Source organism: Zingiber officinale, chromosome 10B, assembly GCF_018446385.1.
Source record: "Zingiber officinale cultivar Zhangliang chromosome 10B, Zo_v1.1, whole genome shotgun sequence".
Lineage (NCBI taxonomy): Eukaryota > Viridiplantae > Streptophyta > Magnoliopsida > Zingiberales > Zingiberaceae > Zingiber > Zingiber officinale.
In genome coordinates this window covers 6,001,266-6,017,123 of record NC_056005.1, presented here as the reverse complement: position 1 = coordinate 6,017,123, position 15,858 = coordinate 6,001,266, and the positions used below count along the sequence as shown (strand labels likewise).

The 15,858-nt window shown below is 39.9% G+C and overlaps 2 protein-coding genes and 1 pseudogene across 3 annotated transcripts; all 3 read left to right on the top strand.

The window, feature by feature from the left end:
- Nucleotides 1-4,821: 4,821 nt before the first annotated feature.
- On the top strand, nt 4,822-4,965 carry LOC122030684 (annotated as a pseudogene).
- A 2,919-nt stretch (nt 4,966-7,884) lies between these two features.
- On the top strand, nt 7,885-9,009 carry LOC122030157. The gene is made up of 3 exons (XM_042589324.1): nt 7,885-8,300; nt 8,373-8,533; nt 8,633-9,009. Exons 1-3 carry the CDS (start codon nt 8,027-8,029, stop codon nt 8,807-8,809), a joined length of 612 nt encoding a protein of 203 aa, XP_042445258.1. The 5' UTR covers nt 7,885-8,026; the 3' UTR covers nt 8,810-9,009.
- Nucleotides 9,010-11,358: 2,349 nt separating this feature from the next.
- On the top strand, nt 11,359-14,174 carry LOC122028618 (nuclear pore complex protein NUP155-like). 2 transcript variants are annotated; one of them, XM_042587463.1, is made up of 5 exons: nt 11,359-11,632; nt 11,836-11,910; nt 12,799-12,942; nt 13,039-13,361; nt 13,790-14,174. In XM_042587463.1, the coding sequence occupies exons 1-5, from the start codon at nt 11,597-11,599 to the stop codon at nt 13,830-13,832; spliced, it is 621 nt and encodes a 206-aa protein (XP_042443397.1). In that variant the 5' UTR covers nt 11,359-11,596; the 3' UTR covers nt 13,833-14,174. The 2 variants fall into 2 exon arrangements, with proteins under 2 accessions (XP_042443397.1, XP_042443398.1); XM_042587464.1 differs by lacking the exon at nt 11,836-11,910 and having other exon boundaries at nt 11,360-11,632.
- The last annotated feature ends 1,684 nt before the right edge of the window (nt 14,175-15,858 follow it).

Below are 15,858 nucleotides of genomic sequence, written 5' to 3'. Positions count from 1 at the left end.
ATCGATACGATCCCGTAGGAACTTATTTCATGTGATTCCGAGCTCTCTAGGTCCATCTTCCGTATTTTATACATATTTATTTTGATTTTTGAAAAAATTAAATTTTGCAACGAACTTATAAATTCATCCCAAATCCAGGACGAACTCAAAAGTTCGTCGCAAATTTGGGACAAAATTTCAAATTCGTCCTAAATATGTTTTTTTTAGATTAGACTTTTAAAAATTGGAAAATGACCCTAGAGAGCTCGAAATGACATAAAATAAATTTCTATGGGTTTATATCGATCTCCTGATCTTACTAATGGGCTAAACATAATTTTTAACCATCTCACTGATGTTTATAAATTTTTAGAACAAGAATAAAATATTTATTACTTGTTCAGGGTAAAGAATTTATAATCATCAGTATATTTGTTAAAAATTATGTTTGCCCCCATTAATAAGATTAGTAGAACGATACGAACCCATAGAAACTTGTTTCGTGTCATTACGAGCTCTCTAGAGTCATCTTCCAATTTTTAAAAGTATAACTTAAAAAAAAAATTGGGACGAACTTGGAAATTCGTCCCAAATTAGGGGCGAACTTCGAATTTCGTCCCTAATTTGGGATGAATTTCCAAGTTCATCGCAAAATTTATTTTTTTTAAAAAATACGTTTAAAATGCGAAAGATGGACCTAGAGAGTTCCGAATCATATGAAACAAGTTTCTACGGATTTGTATCGATCTCCTGATCACAATGATGACTTCAAATAACTAATAAAATTTTTTAATCGTAATAATAATTAGATGGAGTCTATAAACCTTAAGACTTACCTAAAATATATGAAAAAGAGTTAGAGTTTGAAAATGGTAAGGTAATTTTGATATCCAAAAATCACTTACCTAAATATATTCTACGAAAAAAATATTTGAGACCATCATTGTGATTAGGAGATCAATACGAACCCATAGAAACTTATTTCATGTTATTCCGAGCTCTCTAGGTCCTTCTTCCGCATTTTATACGCATTTATTTTGATTTTTGAAAAAAAATTAAATTTTGCGACGAACTTAGAAATTTGTCCCAAATCTGGGACGAAATCAGAAGTTCACCGAAAATTTGGGACAAAATTCCAAATTCGTCCCAAATATTTTTTTTAGGTTAGACTTTTAAAAATTGGAAGATGACCCTAGAGAGCTCGGAATGATACGAAACAAGTATCTATGAGTTCGTATCGATCTCCTGATCTTAATAATGGGCTCAAACATACTTTTTAACCAATACGCCAACGTTTATAAATTTTTGGAACATGAATCAAATATTTATTACTCGTTCAACGGAATTCCAAGCTCTCTAGGGTCATCTTCCAATTTTTAAACGTACAACTTAAATTTTGGGACGAAATTAGAAATTCGTCTCAAATTTGGGACGAATTTCTCAATGAATTTAAATTTGTCACTAAAATCCCTAATATTCTCGATCCCTACCCTGACCTAATTCTTTATCTCCTCTTCTATTCTTAGCTCGTTGGCGGGGGCGACTTGTAGGCTTCTCCATCCCTTCTGGGCGCACGACCTCTGGAAGGTAAGGTTCGTTTTCTCTCCCTCTCTTCTCCAACATACCGGGCGCACCACGCTAGTCGCTACCTAGTCCCGACGGTTGTTCTTTCACGGCAGGCTTCTCCATCCCTTCCGAACACAATCTCGCAAGTAAAGTTCATTTCCTCTCCCTCTCTTCTCTAGCATACCGGGCGCACCGCGTCGACCGTTGCCTGGTCGTAGCAACTATTCTTTCATGGTAGGCGCCTCGGCAGGCGTGGGGCACCGGATCCAGCCTTGGCTGGCCCCCTGCTGACCATAGTGGGAGTCTGCCGACCCCTGTATGCCGCTGGCAGCCGTCGGTGGCCGTTGGTGGCCTAGACGATAGCTAGCGGCCCTTTGACGACGCTGGCGGTCGGTCGCCACCCCCCGTGACGCCTAGGGGGCCGCTGCCAATCTCCTGTTGCTGTCGACAAACGATGTTGGTCGCAGCGGCTGTTCTTGCACAACAAGCGCGGGGTGCCGGATCCAGCTGTGGCTGGCCCCCTGCCGATCAAGGTGGGCGTCTCCCGACCCCCTATATGTCGCTAGCGGCCGTCGGTGGCCTAGGCGACCAATGCCAGTCCGGGGGTTGCTGTCAGCCCCCATCGGCTGCTGCCGAGCACCCACGCTTGGTCGTGTCGCCGTCGGTGTCAGAGGATATATTTTTTTTAGAATCATATATATAATTGTAAACATTGTATTGTTGTTTGTGTAGGTTTGTATTAGACGTGGCTTGGAGAGATGCTCGTTGTTGTTCTCCTTTGTCAAGTATATGTATCTAGACTTGTTTATTAATAATGATAGTAAGAATGATACTATGTTTATCTATTGTACTATCTCTTTTTTTTTTAGTTGTTATATTGTATTTTCATATGTATGTGCACTTGGTACACATTTATCATTAGTGTTGGGGTTGCAAGGTTGCAAACATAGTCCCATATTGAAAACACATGGAAAAGATCATGAGTTTATAAGAGAAAGATATCTCCATTGGCATGAGGCCTTTTGGGGAGAGCCCAAGAGCAAAACCCTGAGGGCTTAGGCCCAAAGTGGACAATATCATGTCATTGTGGAGATATCTAAATTCTTTTCGATCCTACAATTGGTATCAGAGCCCGGACTGCCAGAAGGTTTAATCGCCGACTGTGCACAAGAGCTATGGTCTGATTAAACCATGTGAGTACAATATTGACCTCGAACAAAGAAAGTGGGTGCTCCTATATTTGGATCAAGAGGACCAGACACCAGGCAAGAAGTCCTAGTAGGTCGAGTGGACCGAGGGGCAGGAAGTCCTAGTAGGTCGGGTAGACCGAGGGGCAGGAAGTCCTAGTAGGTCGGGTAGATCGAGGGGCAAGAAGTCCTAGTAGGTCGGGTAGACCGAGGGGCAGGAAGACCTGGTGGGTCGAGGATCGGACGTGGGAAGCCCATGGTCCTTTGTTTGAGGGGGGGATTGTTGGGGTTGCAAGGTTGCAAACATAGTCCCATATTGAAAACACATGGAAAAGATCATGGGTTTATAAGAGAAAGATATCTCCATTGGCATGAGGCCTTTTGGGGAGAGCTCAAGAGCAAAACCATGAGGGCTTAGGCCCAAAGTGGATAATATCATGTCATTGTGGAGATATCTAAATTTTTTTCGATCCTACAATTAGTTTGTTGTCTAGAAGTTTTTATTAATGTATTTTATTGTAAACATACAAAATTCAGAATAAATGGTGACAACTTGGTACTTTATTATGTAGCATCTTCAGTTAAATTCTGTTCCAAGTCAAATTCCTCCCGGTAACGGTGATGATGGTGATGACAGTGATGATGATAATGGCGGTGGTGGTGATTCTTCGTAAATTTATGGTAAATTTTATGTTTGGATTTTTTTCATGTGATGTTATAGTTGATTCTATATTTTTATTTTACCTAAATACTTTGCATGTTATGTCATGTTTGGTATATTTTTACATGTACATCGTATGTCATAACTATAAAAATATATTCAAAATAATATTATGAGTTTGACATTAGTAGGTATTACAACTCTCTACAAGAAATATGAAACAAAACATTAACTAGAAACATGAGTTTTGAACAAAGGATATGAATTGTAAACAACTTTAATTTCACCATGATACTTTGCATTTTGTCATGGTGATATTTTACATGTTCTGACAAACAATCTTAGTTACAAATTTCATTTATGTATGTAAATGTTAGATACAAATATCGTTAATATGTTTGATATAATTTTTAAGTTATAAATATTACTTATTGTTTGTTTGTAATTTAACGTAGGAAAAGAAGCATGGAAGGCGACCAAAGCTCTTGAGACATGACGATTTGTGTATATATATATATATATTTTACTTTGGATGCCTTGGTACATTTGTTGTTTGGATTATGATAGAATTTTCATGTTTATATATTATGATTTGTTGAACTTGTTGTTGTTTGGATTTTGATTATTTGTATATATGAATATGATGTGTTTAGTTTGGGGATAATTTGTTTGGATGTTAGATATGGTTGTGTTTAGTTTTGGGATGATTTGTTCGGATGTTGGATATGGATGTGTTGGATATTATTTTGTTGAAGATGTTGTATGTGTTATTGTAAATAAGATAAAAGAAAAAAAAGATATATTCTAGATTTTTTTTTTTTTTGGGATAAATTTTGCGATACTTTTTTTTTGTCGCAAAATTATCTTAATTTTGCGACAAACCAGAATTCGTTGCAAATTTGCGACAAATATGATTTCATCCCAAATAAGCGACGAATCATGATTTGCCCCAAAATTTATCACAGATTTGAGACAAAAATTAGTTTTTCGGCGTAAATCTAGCCGAGATTCATATGGAAAAGGATTGAATCTCCCTCTTTACTAATAAATTTCGATGAAATCCAAAATAAAATTACATTAATGTTCTTTTTTTTATTCACTCTGAAAATAATTTTAAGGTTTATTAGTAATTTTCATAAATGCATCAATTAATGATCTAGAATGTGAGACTCAACTGCAGCGTATTATTAGAATTTTTTCATTAATCAATCAGAGATCTAGAGTTTAAGACTTAGTTGCGCTGTATTATTGGAAAATTTTCTCATTAATCAATCAAGAATCTAAAGATCGAGAGTTGCGCCGTATTAATAAGAATTTTTCTCATTAATCAATTAAAAATCTAGAGTTTCTTTAGTCCCACATCTTAAAATTTGCAACATTGCGTAGAGAAATTTCTATAAATACCTTGAGCCAGCGATATTAGAAAACATACTTTTCTCGGCTTTTTGGCTAAGATCAAGTATGATTTTAAATTAATTTTTTATAAGAGTGAGTCCATTATAGTAATTTACTGTTGGGATTTTCGAGCTTCACCCTAGCATTGCACTATTACATGGGTCTGGTGCACCCCTTACCTAGTTTATGAGCGGCGCGTTCATTATTATATTACACACGCAATCAAGGGCGAAACCATGTATAACTTTGGTGGGGCAGTTGCCCCAATTCCTAGGGGTGTATGAAATTATAAAAATATTAGAGTTTTGGCCTACTAAAAAACATATAAGTAGAGGCAATACTCAAAAATTAAAACTATTTTCTATAGGTCAATTCTTTTTCCCTTAGATCTCTCCCTACATTACCTCACCTGGTGTCTATATATATATATCTATGTGTGTGTATGACTATATACATATCAAATTGATCATCTTAAAGATCAAACAAAATAAGTATTAAACTCAACAAGTAATGTGAATAGAGTCTAAATAAATACGGTTGACTATCTAATAATAACTCATGCATTAAGGACAAAACACTAAAGAAACAAAGCAAAAGATATCCAACTTGAATGTAGATTGAGCTAAACAATTCTTATATCAAAGTGCTCGTCTCGAATCAGAGTTCAGTAACAAATTATACGGTTTAACTAATTCCATCATGCATTAATAACCTAAATCCCAAATCCAATTAGGAAAACCCTAGTCGGATCAATCTATAAAATAAATCAGATATTAGATTTATCCTTAACCCAATTCTCCATGTATCCTCAACTGTATGTACAACTATACATAGAAGAACCGTGGAGAGAACTATTCTTACAATTACCATTGTTCATCTTTTAATAAATTTGTATTAAATTTCATTTCATCAAACCCAAAACTCATATACATATCACATTTATTCACCTATGCATTGCAAAAAAAAAAAAAAAAAAAAAAAATCCAAATTCCAGTAACCCAAGATGTTTAGACGTCGTTACCCTCAAACTTCACCTCTGTTTCCGATGGTGGGCTCTCGGCGGCGACAGCGGTGGTTGGATTCGGCTACTCACACAGACAGCGGCGGTTGGCTCTTGGCCAGTGTTGAAGACAGCTGCAACGGTGATGCGCGAATGCGCCGATAGCCACAGAAAGGCTGTTTCGTCGCGGAAAACAGAGTAGGCGACAGCCTAGGGCCGCTAGGAAAGGCGCACAATTGTCACAACGACGATGTGCATGCAACGGCGTTGCAGCGAAACGCGGCGACGCGACAGTGGCTGCTGGGGAGGCCTCGCGGCGGCTGCTGTGGTGGCGAGCCGGGGCAAAGGAGAGACAGCGACGACTGGCTGACTTGGCACCGACGAAGGGCGACGGTGTCGGTGCTCGCGGCGATCCGAGGATGGGGCGGCGGCGATGACGCGATGGAGAAATCGCGAGAGGGAGAGAAGTAGCCTTGGTCCCCTTGCGTTGACTCCTCCCTTCCGGCAATCGGCGACGGCGACTCCGGCCGAGGATGATGCGATGGCGCTTGGGGCGATCGGGCGATGGGCGGCGGCAGTGGAGATGCAAGGGAGAAGGTCAAAACTGGGTAACTATTCCTATACATTTTCTTATATTCTTAGGTTTATTTAATTAACGATTAATTAATTTAATCTTTAATTGATTGTATTCTTCGCCTTAAAATTGATCATATGAAGAGGTTGGCTATATATTTAATTGATACAAATTGTAATCAGGATATTGTAGATATTTCGATTCCATCCGACGTTGATACTATACCATCAATCTGATTGGTTCTTAGTAAATTAGTATTCGTAATCTGTGAGGGTCGTTTTAGTTATATAAGAAATCTTTGAGTATGATTAAGAGGGAATTTTTGGATCGGTATGATCAGAAAAATTCTTAAAAATTCTATAATTTTTTAATAATATTTATTATTTAATTATCACATCTCATATTATTGAACTATTGAGTGATCAATTACTAGGTTAAAAATATTGATTAACATGAAAATATTAGATTTTACACCCCAGCCAACGTTTAAGCTTTTTCTGAGGCAAAATTTAATAACGACGTTGATGAAGTAGATTTAATCTTAGTTAGATTACACTCGTGTAAGATACTAACAAAATCTTTAGGCTTCATTGACACAATATCTGGTAGGTGACTCAAAGAGAACGACAAGAGGAAGAACAAAGTTATTGCATCAAAAAATGTTGGGAAAGTCAAGTAAATTGCATTTCAAAAATCATTCCCATGAGTAAGAGTTCGTGGTAGCGTGGTAGTCTCTTTCTATATTTGAAATAGAGGAGAAATTAAGGAAGACTGCGAATTTAAGTTAATGCATACTCTACTGTGTCTGATGGCTCCTATGTACTGAAGTGTGAAATGGCAGCAAGCAGAAACATCTAGCAATCTCAAAATAATCGTTTGGTGAAACTAAATGAATATATATATAATTATCACACTGGCGTTTTGTTAGCTAATTGCGTCTGCATCTTTCTTGGACACTTCTGGTGATATAACATTTCCAGTATAACTTGATCAACCTGCAAGTTTCACTCCTGCTTTTCTCATGGTTAGTAACATATATAAAACGAGGTGTAGGAGTAGGAAAGATCGCCTAAACCCACAACTTATTGTCTGCTACAGTCAGGAATTAATTAATCAGGGGTCTAATTAATACGTATATGACAAATACAATTATTATTTGTTTAATTGCCCTGCAGAGACAGCGTGAAAATATTTACAAATTGCTAGTTTAGTAGCCGTACATTAATGCCTTTACTTGGAGCGGGGGAAAAGACGGAAATAATGAAAAGCTGTCTATTTTTTCGAACTCACAAGTCCAACTGACTTAACTTGTTGGATCAATAGCAGTAGTAATCAGTTGAATCACATCAATGAGGTGGCTACAATCAGTTGTGTCAAGTTAACTTGATCTACTTGTGGCTTTAGTGATCGAGTTGATCAATATATATATATATATTGATCTATTGGTATATGATGGCTTGACTCATCTTTGTTGTCCTGGAGGGCATATTCAGTTGCGGGCTGAAGCACGTTAACTTGCAATTGAATCAAAATATATATGTGGATTGTAAGTTGCACTGTGTGAAGCATCCCCTCACGAATAAATGCTTCCTCGTCCTTGCAGACTTTAAATGTCACCTGGTCGTAGATTCACAAAAGACTGAAATTCCTTCTTTCCTCCGGTCATGGGGAATTGCCAAGCGGCGGACGTCGCAGCCACGGTGGTGATCCAACACCGCGATGGGAGACTGGAAAAGTCCTACTGGTCCCTCCCCGCCACCCAAGTCATGGCCGCCAACCCCGGTCACTACGTCGCAGCTATGATCACCTCCAACGTTTGCCGTCCGTCTCCCTCCACCTCCCATCACCAGCGAAGGAAGCCAGTGACGTACCTTAAACTGCTTCCCCCCGACGACACCCTCCTCATCGGCCACGTCTACCGCCTCGTCAGCTTCGAAGGTCTGACGATGCGTTCTGCCGACCACTCCTGGTCGATCTTCCTTTCTAACTTGTTTAGAAATTTTCTGGCAGAGGTGCTGAGGGAGTTCGCGTCGAAGAGACACGTCAGGCTGAGCCGGCTGCTCGCTAAACAGGAGGAGAAAGCTAGCTCCAGCACTGTGAAAGGCGAAGACGGATACAGAGCCTGCACGACCGACCCAGACAGTACTGTCAGTGCGGTGCGTCATGCGTGGGTAATTATCAGATCCCAAAATTAAATACCATTTCAATACAGAGATTCAAAAATGCGTGATGTTCTTAAATGATCTTTGCTAATGAATTGAATTTGGCAGGTGCATTCCCAGCAACCGGAAGAGCATCAAGTGGAGGCAGAAGTGGACAAGGAGCTGGAGGAATTGGTTCGAGACATGATGACGAGAAGCAACATGTCAAGTAGTGGAGCCGCACGCCATGGCCAGTGGAAGCCAGCTCTGGAGAGCATCGCGGAGGTCGGAGAACTAACAAGTTAACCCCAGTGCGCGAAACTGACCAGCCGCAGTACTAAAGATAGTACCCATTAGATTTAATTTCTCCTTATTTCATTTCATGTACGTAAATCTTATGGTGGTGAGAAATAAGTGTGACCGCGAGTAGGAAGGTGACTGTTCAGGGCTGCAGCTTAATTATCTGCCGTTTGCTTAAGTTTGTTGGGGCCGTGGTCCTTTGGTTTGGAGTTAAAGGTAGCAAGCTTTAATTAATTTGCTGCACATGGTTGGTGGAACCCGATCGATATGCACACCTGATCAACTCCTTTCCTCCTCACGGGGTTATCTGGAGTGGTTAGTACGTAGAAACTTACCACTTGAGAGTGTGGGTTTGAATCACGGGGTAATCAGGGCATAATTCTCTAGTCCCTGTGTACCTCTTCCCACTACGCACTATCTTCTCCAGTTACCGTGATTTACCTTCCTCGTGAAGACTTTGGGCAAGATGCGGCGGGGACGCTGGAGGCAAACGATATCACCTTTTGCTACTGATCAACTCCTTTCCAAGTGTAGGATCAGGTTCTGGTTATAGTTGCCTACTAGGTATGCAAATTATGTTTGGGATTGCCATTTATTATTGAGGACTACTCTAGCTAGCTAGCTGCAAGATATTAATGTATACAGTACTGATTCTCTACACCAAGTCTTGCACAAGTAATCTAAGCACAAACTGTTCAAGAATCGTTTAGGACTTCCTTTTGGTTCCCGACTTCTGTTAACAGTTCCTCATGTGTTATAATTTTCTTATCTGCAACTTAAATGTTGGAAGTACACAATAAATATGTCAAAGGAAGTACACAGAAAAATCGTGATGATGATGCTAATACCAAAGAAGTACGCAGTTTAATTATGTCAATCAATTGGGAAAAAAAAATGTGCCAATGAATTTAAGTGACTAGGAACATATAAGGATGCACATTAATAAAACATAAGTGAACTAAAAATCTGCACTTCCTTGTACCGCTGACAGTGCAGTTCCATAGTCTAGCAAACATTAGCATGTGCAAGCCTGCTGTTCAACATACTGACAATCAATGCCATTTCACCTCCCAGTTCAGTCACAACTTATAATCGAATGTCAGCTGGTACTTATAGGGCAACAAAAATAAATCGATTGAAAGTGCTAAAATTCACCATCAAGACCTTCCTAAGAAATACAAGCAAACACCTGCAGGGAGAAGACAATTCGATAAAGTAATTTTATGTTTTTTTAAAAAAAAAAAAATTTATTAAGGTATTTATAATAATATTTTTGATAATTTTTATATTTTATACTTTTAGATTTTGATTTCATATATGATTGATATGGGATGTTACACGCGGACCTTGAGATGATCGGTCTCCTATTTGGTTCCCGAACGGAAATTTGCTCCACTCGATCTCCTCTTTCAACCCGTCGACCCGCTGCAGAGGATGCAGGTTTATGCATTTGCCGATCGGTCAACGTCTATTACTGTTGCTCCAATATCTTCGCAACTCGAGCTTGTATTAGTGCGTCAATATCCTCTTGCGTCAGCATCACTGTTGTGAGTCATCCAGCGTCTTCCATTTTCGTACTCGGATGCATGCTACGTTCCCACAAATGATGCTAAAATGATCCTATCTGAGTGAGGGAAGCTGGAAAACCGGGGATGTGATGACTACTGACGAGATAAAGACCTCGCTCTTGCAAAACAAAACCAAACCAAGGAAGGCGTCCCTGACATTAACCCTCCCATGCTCAAGTTAGAATTAGGAAGAGAAACTGAGTACGAAAAATAGATGAATCTTGCATTTCCTAATACCTGACATATTTTTTTATACCTTTCTTAGTGACCGTTCATCTGCCCCTATTAATGATGTTTGATACAGATATATCTCTTGGCTTAATAGGAAATAGGAGAAAAGAGAGGGGTGTTTGGGTCTTTTAACAGGAGTAGGCACTACAAGAATTCTGATGAAGACCTTTGGCGACACGCACATCACTCCACGTCGCTAAAAGATAGCACAAATTTTCCCTGCATCATTTGGCGACACGACATAGAAAACACGTCGCCAAATGTAACACTATAGCGACGCATTCTGCATTCAACGTCACTAATAGTAGTGGAAATTTTTTCCACCTTAAATTGTGATTATTTGGCGACGTAGATACATTAACTGTCGCTAAAATAAAATTTGAAAAAAAAATCAAAATTTTTTATAAATTATAAATTAAAATAAATATAATTTGAAAAGGTATTAGAAAGAAATTTATTAAATAATTATTATTTTAATTTGTTTTAATAAATTAACTGCTCATATTCTCTTTTAACAAAATTATAAATCAAAATAAATATCATTTAAAAACAAATCCAACAAATTATTAAATAATTAATATTTTAATTTATTTTAATAAATTAACGGTTGGTATTCTCTTTTAACAATATTATAAATCGAAATAAATATCATCTAAAAACAAATCAAATAAATTACTAAATAATTCTTATTTTATTTTATTTTAATGCATTAAAACCCCATGCTTTTGAGATAGCATTACGGATCCCATTCCCCACCCCTATTACCTCAAACCAAACGCCCACAAGTTGCTCTCACAGGTAATCCGTCGGGGTGTTTCTATCGTAGCATAGGGTTTGCGGAAGCTGCGCGGCCCTCCGACGATCACGTAATGGCGTGGGGGCGACGAAACCGTGGGACTGGGTGTAGCCTCCGCCGGCCTCCATGTCACCGAGCGCATCGGTAGGGATGTAGCCGGCCGCCTCGACCTCGAGGAGGCTATCGAAGCCTCGCTCTATGCTAGCCTCCCCCTACTCCACCCTCCCCAAAGAGGTACCTCGCTCTCTGTTGGGAATCTAATTGTTGCAGAGTGGTTGTTGATTCTGAATGAAGTTGATCACGATAAATATGATAATGTGCACCGAATTTTGAATTAGGAACTCCTGTTCTTATAGGAGAAAAGGAAATTTTGGAGTATATTTAGGTTGCTTCTGTTAGAAAGGTATACACTTGGTTAGTGCTTTTTTACTTTCCAGGTTTCCAATCATGGACTTCACTTTTGTCGAGTTGCAGTTTGTAGATTCACTGATATTACTACTATGAAAATCCAGGTAAGATTAACACAAGAGGAATCACTTTGCTACTGTTAATAACAATTAGATTTTTTTACTATCCACACCTAGGCCTTTCTCATTGGTACACAACTGGAGCAGACCAGGATGGCATCGAAACTGATGTTTTTGATGATTGGCCTTTTTTTTTAATCTGTCATTTGTCTAAGAAGGAAAGGAGTACTATCTTGAAAATGTTGGTTTTCCTATAAAATAAGTGCTCGTGCATTAATGAAAAAGAAACTCTTGATCCAAAAGTATTTGTTGTATGCATAAAATCCTATTTACAAATTATTTAAACTGACTTTTGGTTAATTTAGTGATCTTGGGCCGATGCTGGTTGTTTAATTTTTCCAATTAGATAAACTAGGAGGAAGATACTTGAATGGAAAATGACAATGAGTTATTCTGATCTCAGGAATGAAATTATCTGTAAATAAGATTGATTCAAACAGCAAACTAAATCTATGACTCAACATACTTAAAACCCTTCTTGCATAGTGCATCTAAGTAGTTAACATAATGTTGAAGCGATATTTTTATCTACAAAGTACACATTTCTGTAATTATCAATATCTTTGATCCATTAATTTGTTCCTTCGATGGAGTCTTTGTGGAACATCTTCCTCTTTCTTTAGCGCTTTGCTCTCCGACCGACTATAAAACTGAAAGTGATAGTTGGTTAATATAGTATATAAATATCCAACGAAGAAACATTAATGCTCAATTAAGACAATGATTTAGTAATATTAGTGTAGGACGAAAGAGATCTTCAAAAAGTGAATCTGGTATCCTTTATTTTGGAATATTTTTTTTAATGAAGGTATTTTTAGTCTTCTCATGTTTCTGATAATGCTCAGATATGCTTGGAAATGCACAACTTTTCAGATTATTCTGTGTGAAGCTCTTTCTAGAGGTGGAGTTGCAGAAGCATGTTCTGTAGTAAAGAGGGTCGGTTCAAATATCTATACTGGAGTGGAGGGTCGCTTGTCTTTAGAGATTATTTATCTTCATCTTGAAATGGCTGCTTCGGTAAAATTTGTGTTCTCACCCCAATTGTTCTTTATTAAAGTTCAACTTTTCTGTTAATATTTGTATATCTATTGATTTTCTATTTTACTTGTCTAGCAATGTATGAATATTCTACAAACAGGCCTCATCATACGTGCTAGAGCCCTTCTTGCTGCTTGTAAGGTTGAACCAAAGCCTGTATTAAGCACATATGATCAGCTTTTATCATATGGAGCTATTTTACCTTCGCCAAACCTGAAACTTCGCTGTCTGAGATCTATTCTTGCTGTCCTCTGTGAGTGGGTTGGGTCTGTATTTGCACATTCATTAGGGACCACAGCTGTTGGCGCTTCTCCAATCCTTGGTGGATTACTCTTGTTACAACAGACAGCAATCATCAACCAAGGAGCTCGAGATAAGATAACCAGTTTAGCAAATGGGTAAGTTTTTTGTTTTTTTGGGAAGCAGTAGAATTACATTTATTCCAATCTTTTTATGTTAGTAGTTTATTTATTGTGACTTATAGTTGGTTAATAAAAACTTTCGAAGTGTCTATTGAAAAAGGTTAATAAACAAACCCCAGTGCACTTGTTTTTTAATATTAATCTATACGGGTTTACTTGTTGTCGCTTAGGGTCTTAATAGAATGGACTTATTCTAGGATAGTACTTCAGAGAGCTTGCCAGTATTGATGATATGTTTCTCTGAACTCCTTGTGCTCGACAGCCAAGGATAATAAAGGCTACACTCAGTTTTCACTAATTGCATATATGATATATCCCTTCTCCACTTGGCATTTGATGGAATCCATTTTACTTGTTTTTTCAAAGTTTTTTTATTTTTATTGATCTTCAACTTGCGATGACAGGCATACGGTCTCGTTACGTGAAGGGTTTAGGTCCATTACCTAAACTATCTGTAGTGGGTGATTCTAGAGCCACAAACATCAGTTCAAAACATCATGATGATTATGAAAAATTTGCAACTATGCAGAAAACAATCGATGAACAGAATCTGACTATACGTGAGCGGCATCAAAAATTTGAAGCATTATTGCACCAACTTCAACAGGTCATTCCTGGCTTCTCACTCCAGCCTCCACCAACATGCTCTTAAATTCTACCTCCTCCACCACCTCCCTCGCCTCCATCATCGACTATGTAGTTTTTTATTTTGCAATATTATGTAATGCGCATTTCACTACTCATGTTCTTTTGGATAATATTTGACTAGTTGTGTTCATGTTTTAAAAATATTTGACTAATTAATAGTAAATTGCACTTTTATGATGTATTTTAGACACATTATAATGTTGTGACTGAATGAGCAATATATAATGCATAGATTGCGTCACAAATAATTAACGAAAAAAATATAGCAAAAATACATTTCGCGACGCATTGCATGTGTTGTGACATGTTAGAACCTTTTCACGACGCATAAAAGAAGGCGTCGCCAATATTAGTGTTGCGAAATGACATCACCTTTGGCGACGTCATTTGGCGACGTAATAAAAGAAGGTGTCGCCAATACTTGCGTCGCGAAATGTTGTAATCTTTGGCGACGCGTACCTTAATGCGTCGCCAAAGATCATATTGACATTTGCATACGAACCAATTGCGACGCATGCTGGCGACGCACGTTTGCGTCGCAAAATGTTCTACGACGCATTTTACGTACATATGGCGACGCTAAAATGCGTCGTTAAAAGTCCGAATTCTTGTAGTGAGGGTTTTGCTTTAAGAGGGCACTGTTCATCACGCCAAAAGGGGCTTCGTGCTTTGGTTTTTCCGCCGCCGCCAAGCACAAAGGGTGAAGGTTTTTTGGCTGCCGCCGCTGCTAAGCATAGGGGATTCGGATCCGCCGCCAGGTAGAGACCAGCGACGCCACCGGTCGCACACGTTGTCGCTGCCAGTAACACACCTCCTCCATCGGCGGTTGCCGCCGGTGAGCCCTTGCTCCCCTCCTCTGCTCCCCCTCTCCGCTGCCTCCTCTAGCAGCCGCCGGCGCATCTTGCCACCACCGACGCCTCCAACGAGCATCGACACCTCCTCCAGCGGCCGCTGGTGCCTCCTACCGCTGTTGTCGACGCCTCCAACGGGCGTCAACACTTCCTTTGCGACCGCCAGTGCCTTTCGCCACTGCCGTCGATGCCTCCAGTGGGTGTCGACACCTCCTCCAGCAGCCGCTGGTGCCTCCTGCCGCTGTCGCCGACGCCTCCAACGGGCGTCGACACCTCCTCCAACGGTCGTCGGTGCCTCCCGCCACTGCCGCCGATGCCTCCAGCAATCGCTGGTGCCTCCCGCTGCTGCCGTCACTGCCTCGAGCAGTTGCTGCTACCTCCAGCAGCGGCTGATGCCTCCGGCAACCGCTAACACTGCCTCCAGTGGGCGTCGCCTCCAGCGACATCCACTGCCTCCTCTAGCGGTCGCTGTCACCCTCCGGGCAGCCGCCGTTTGAGTGCTCAGGTTTGTCTACTCCGACCTTCGAGTCGAGATGATGTTCGGCCTGCGAGCCGATGTGGTTCCGGTCATCGAGTCGTTGTATTTTGCTCTTTGTACCACTATTACGATGGGGAGTTACTGGTATTATCTGGCCTGTGTGCCGTGAGCCGGTCTGCGAGCCGCTATGGTATCCCGGCCTAGGTGTCGTTGTCATATTTCGGCCTACGTGTCACATTTTGGATCCATGCTGCACCGGATTCCTTGTCATCATCTCTAGATCCGGCTCCTCAGCTGACTTGCACTCATCTACCCTGCACGATCGCGACGACTCTGTCAACATCGTGACCAGCTCACCGATCCATCTGAGGGCGTCCCCCGGGGCCAGGGTACGTCATTGTACTCATCTTGTATTTATTTAGTTGTTCTACTATTATTCGGTTGCTTATATATTCGTGGAACTCGCCTTGAGCATCAGGGTACCAGGGACCGGGGC

Excerpts from the sequence above, each read along its gene's own strand:
- LOC122028618 (XM_042587463.1), top strand. The coding sequence starts at position 11,597 with ATGCTAGCCTCCCCCTACTCCACCCTCCCCAAAGAG. Across the intron at positions 11,911-12,798 it reads TTACTACTATGAAAATCCAG|ATTATTCTGTGTGAAGCTCT; the intron begins GTAAGATTAACA and ends ACAACTTTTCAG. Across the intron at positions 12,943-13,038 it reads ATCTTGAAATGGCTGCTTCG|CAATGTATGAATATTCTACA; the intron begins GTAAAATTTGTG and ends TTACTTGTCTAG.
- LOC122030157 (XM_042589324.1), top strand. The coding sequence starts at position 8,027 with ATGGGGAATTGCCAAGCGGCGGACGTCGCAGCCACGGTGGTGATCCAA. Across the intron at positions 8,301-8,372 it reads CCGCCTCGTCAGCTTCGAAG|AGGTGCTGAGGGAGTTCGCG; the intron begins GTCTGACGATGC and ends ATTTTCTGGCAG. Across the intron at positions 8,534-8,632 it reads GTGCGGTGCGTCATGCGTGG|GTGCATTCCCAGCAACCGGA; the intron begins GTAATTATCAGA and ends TGAATTTGGCAG.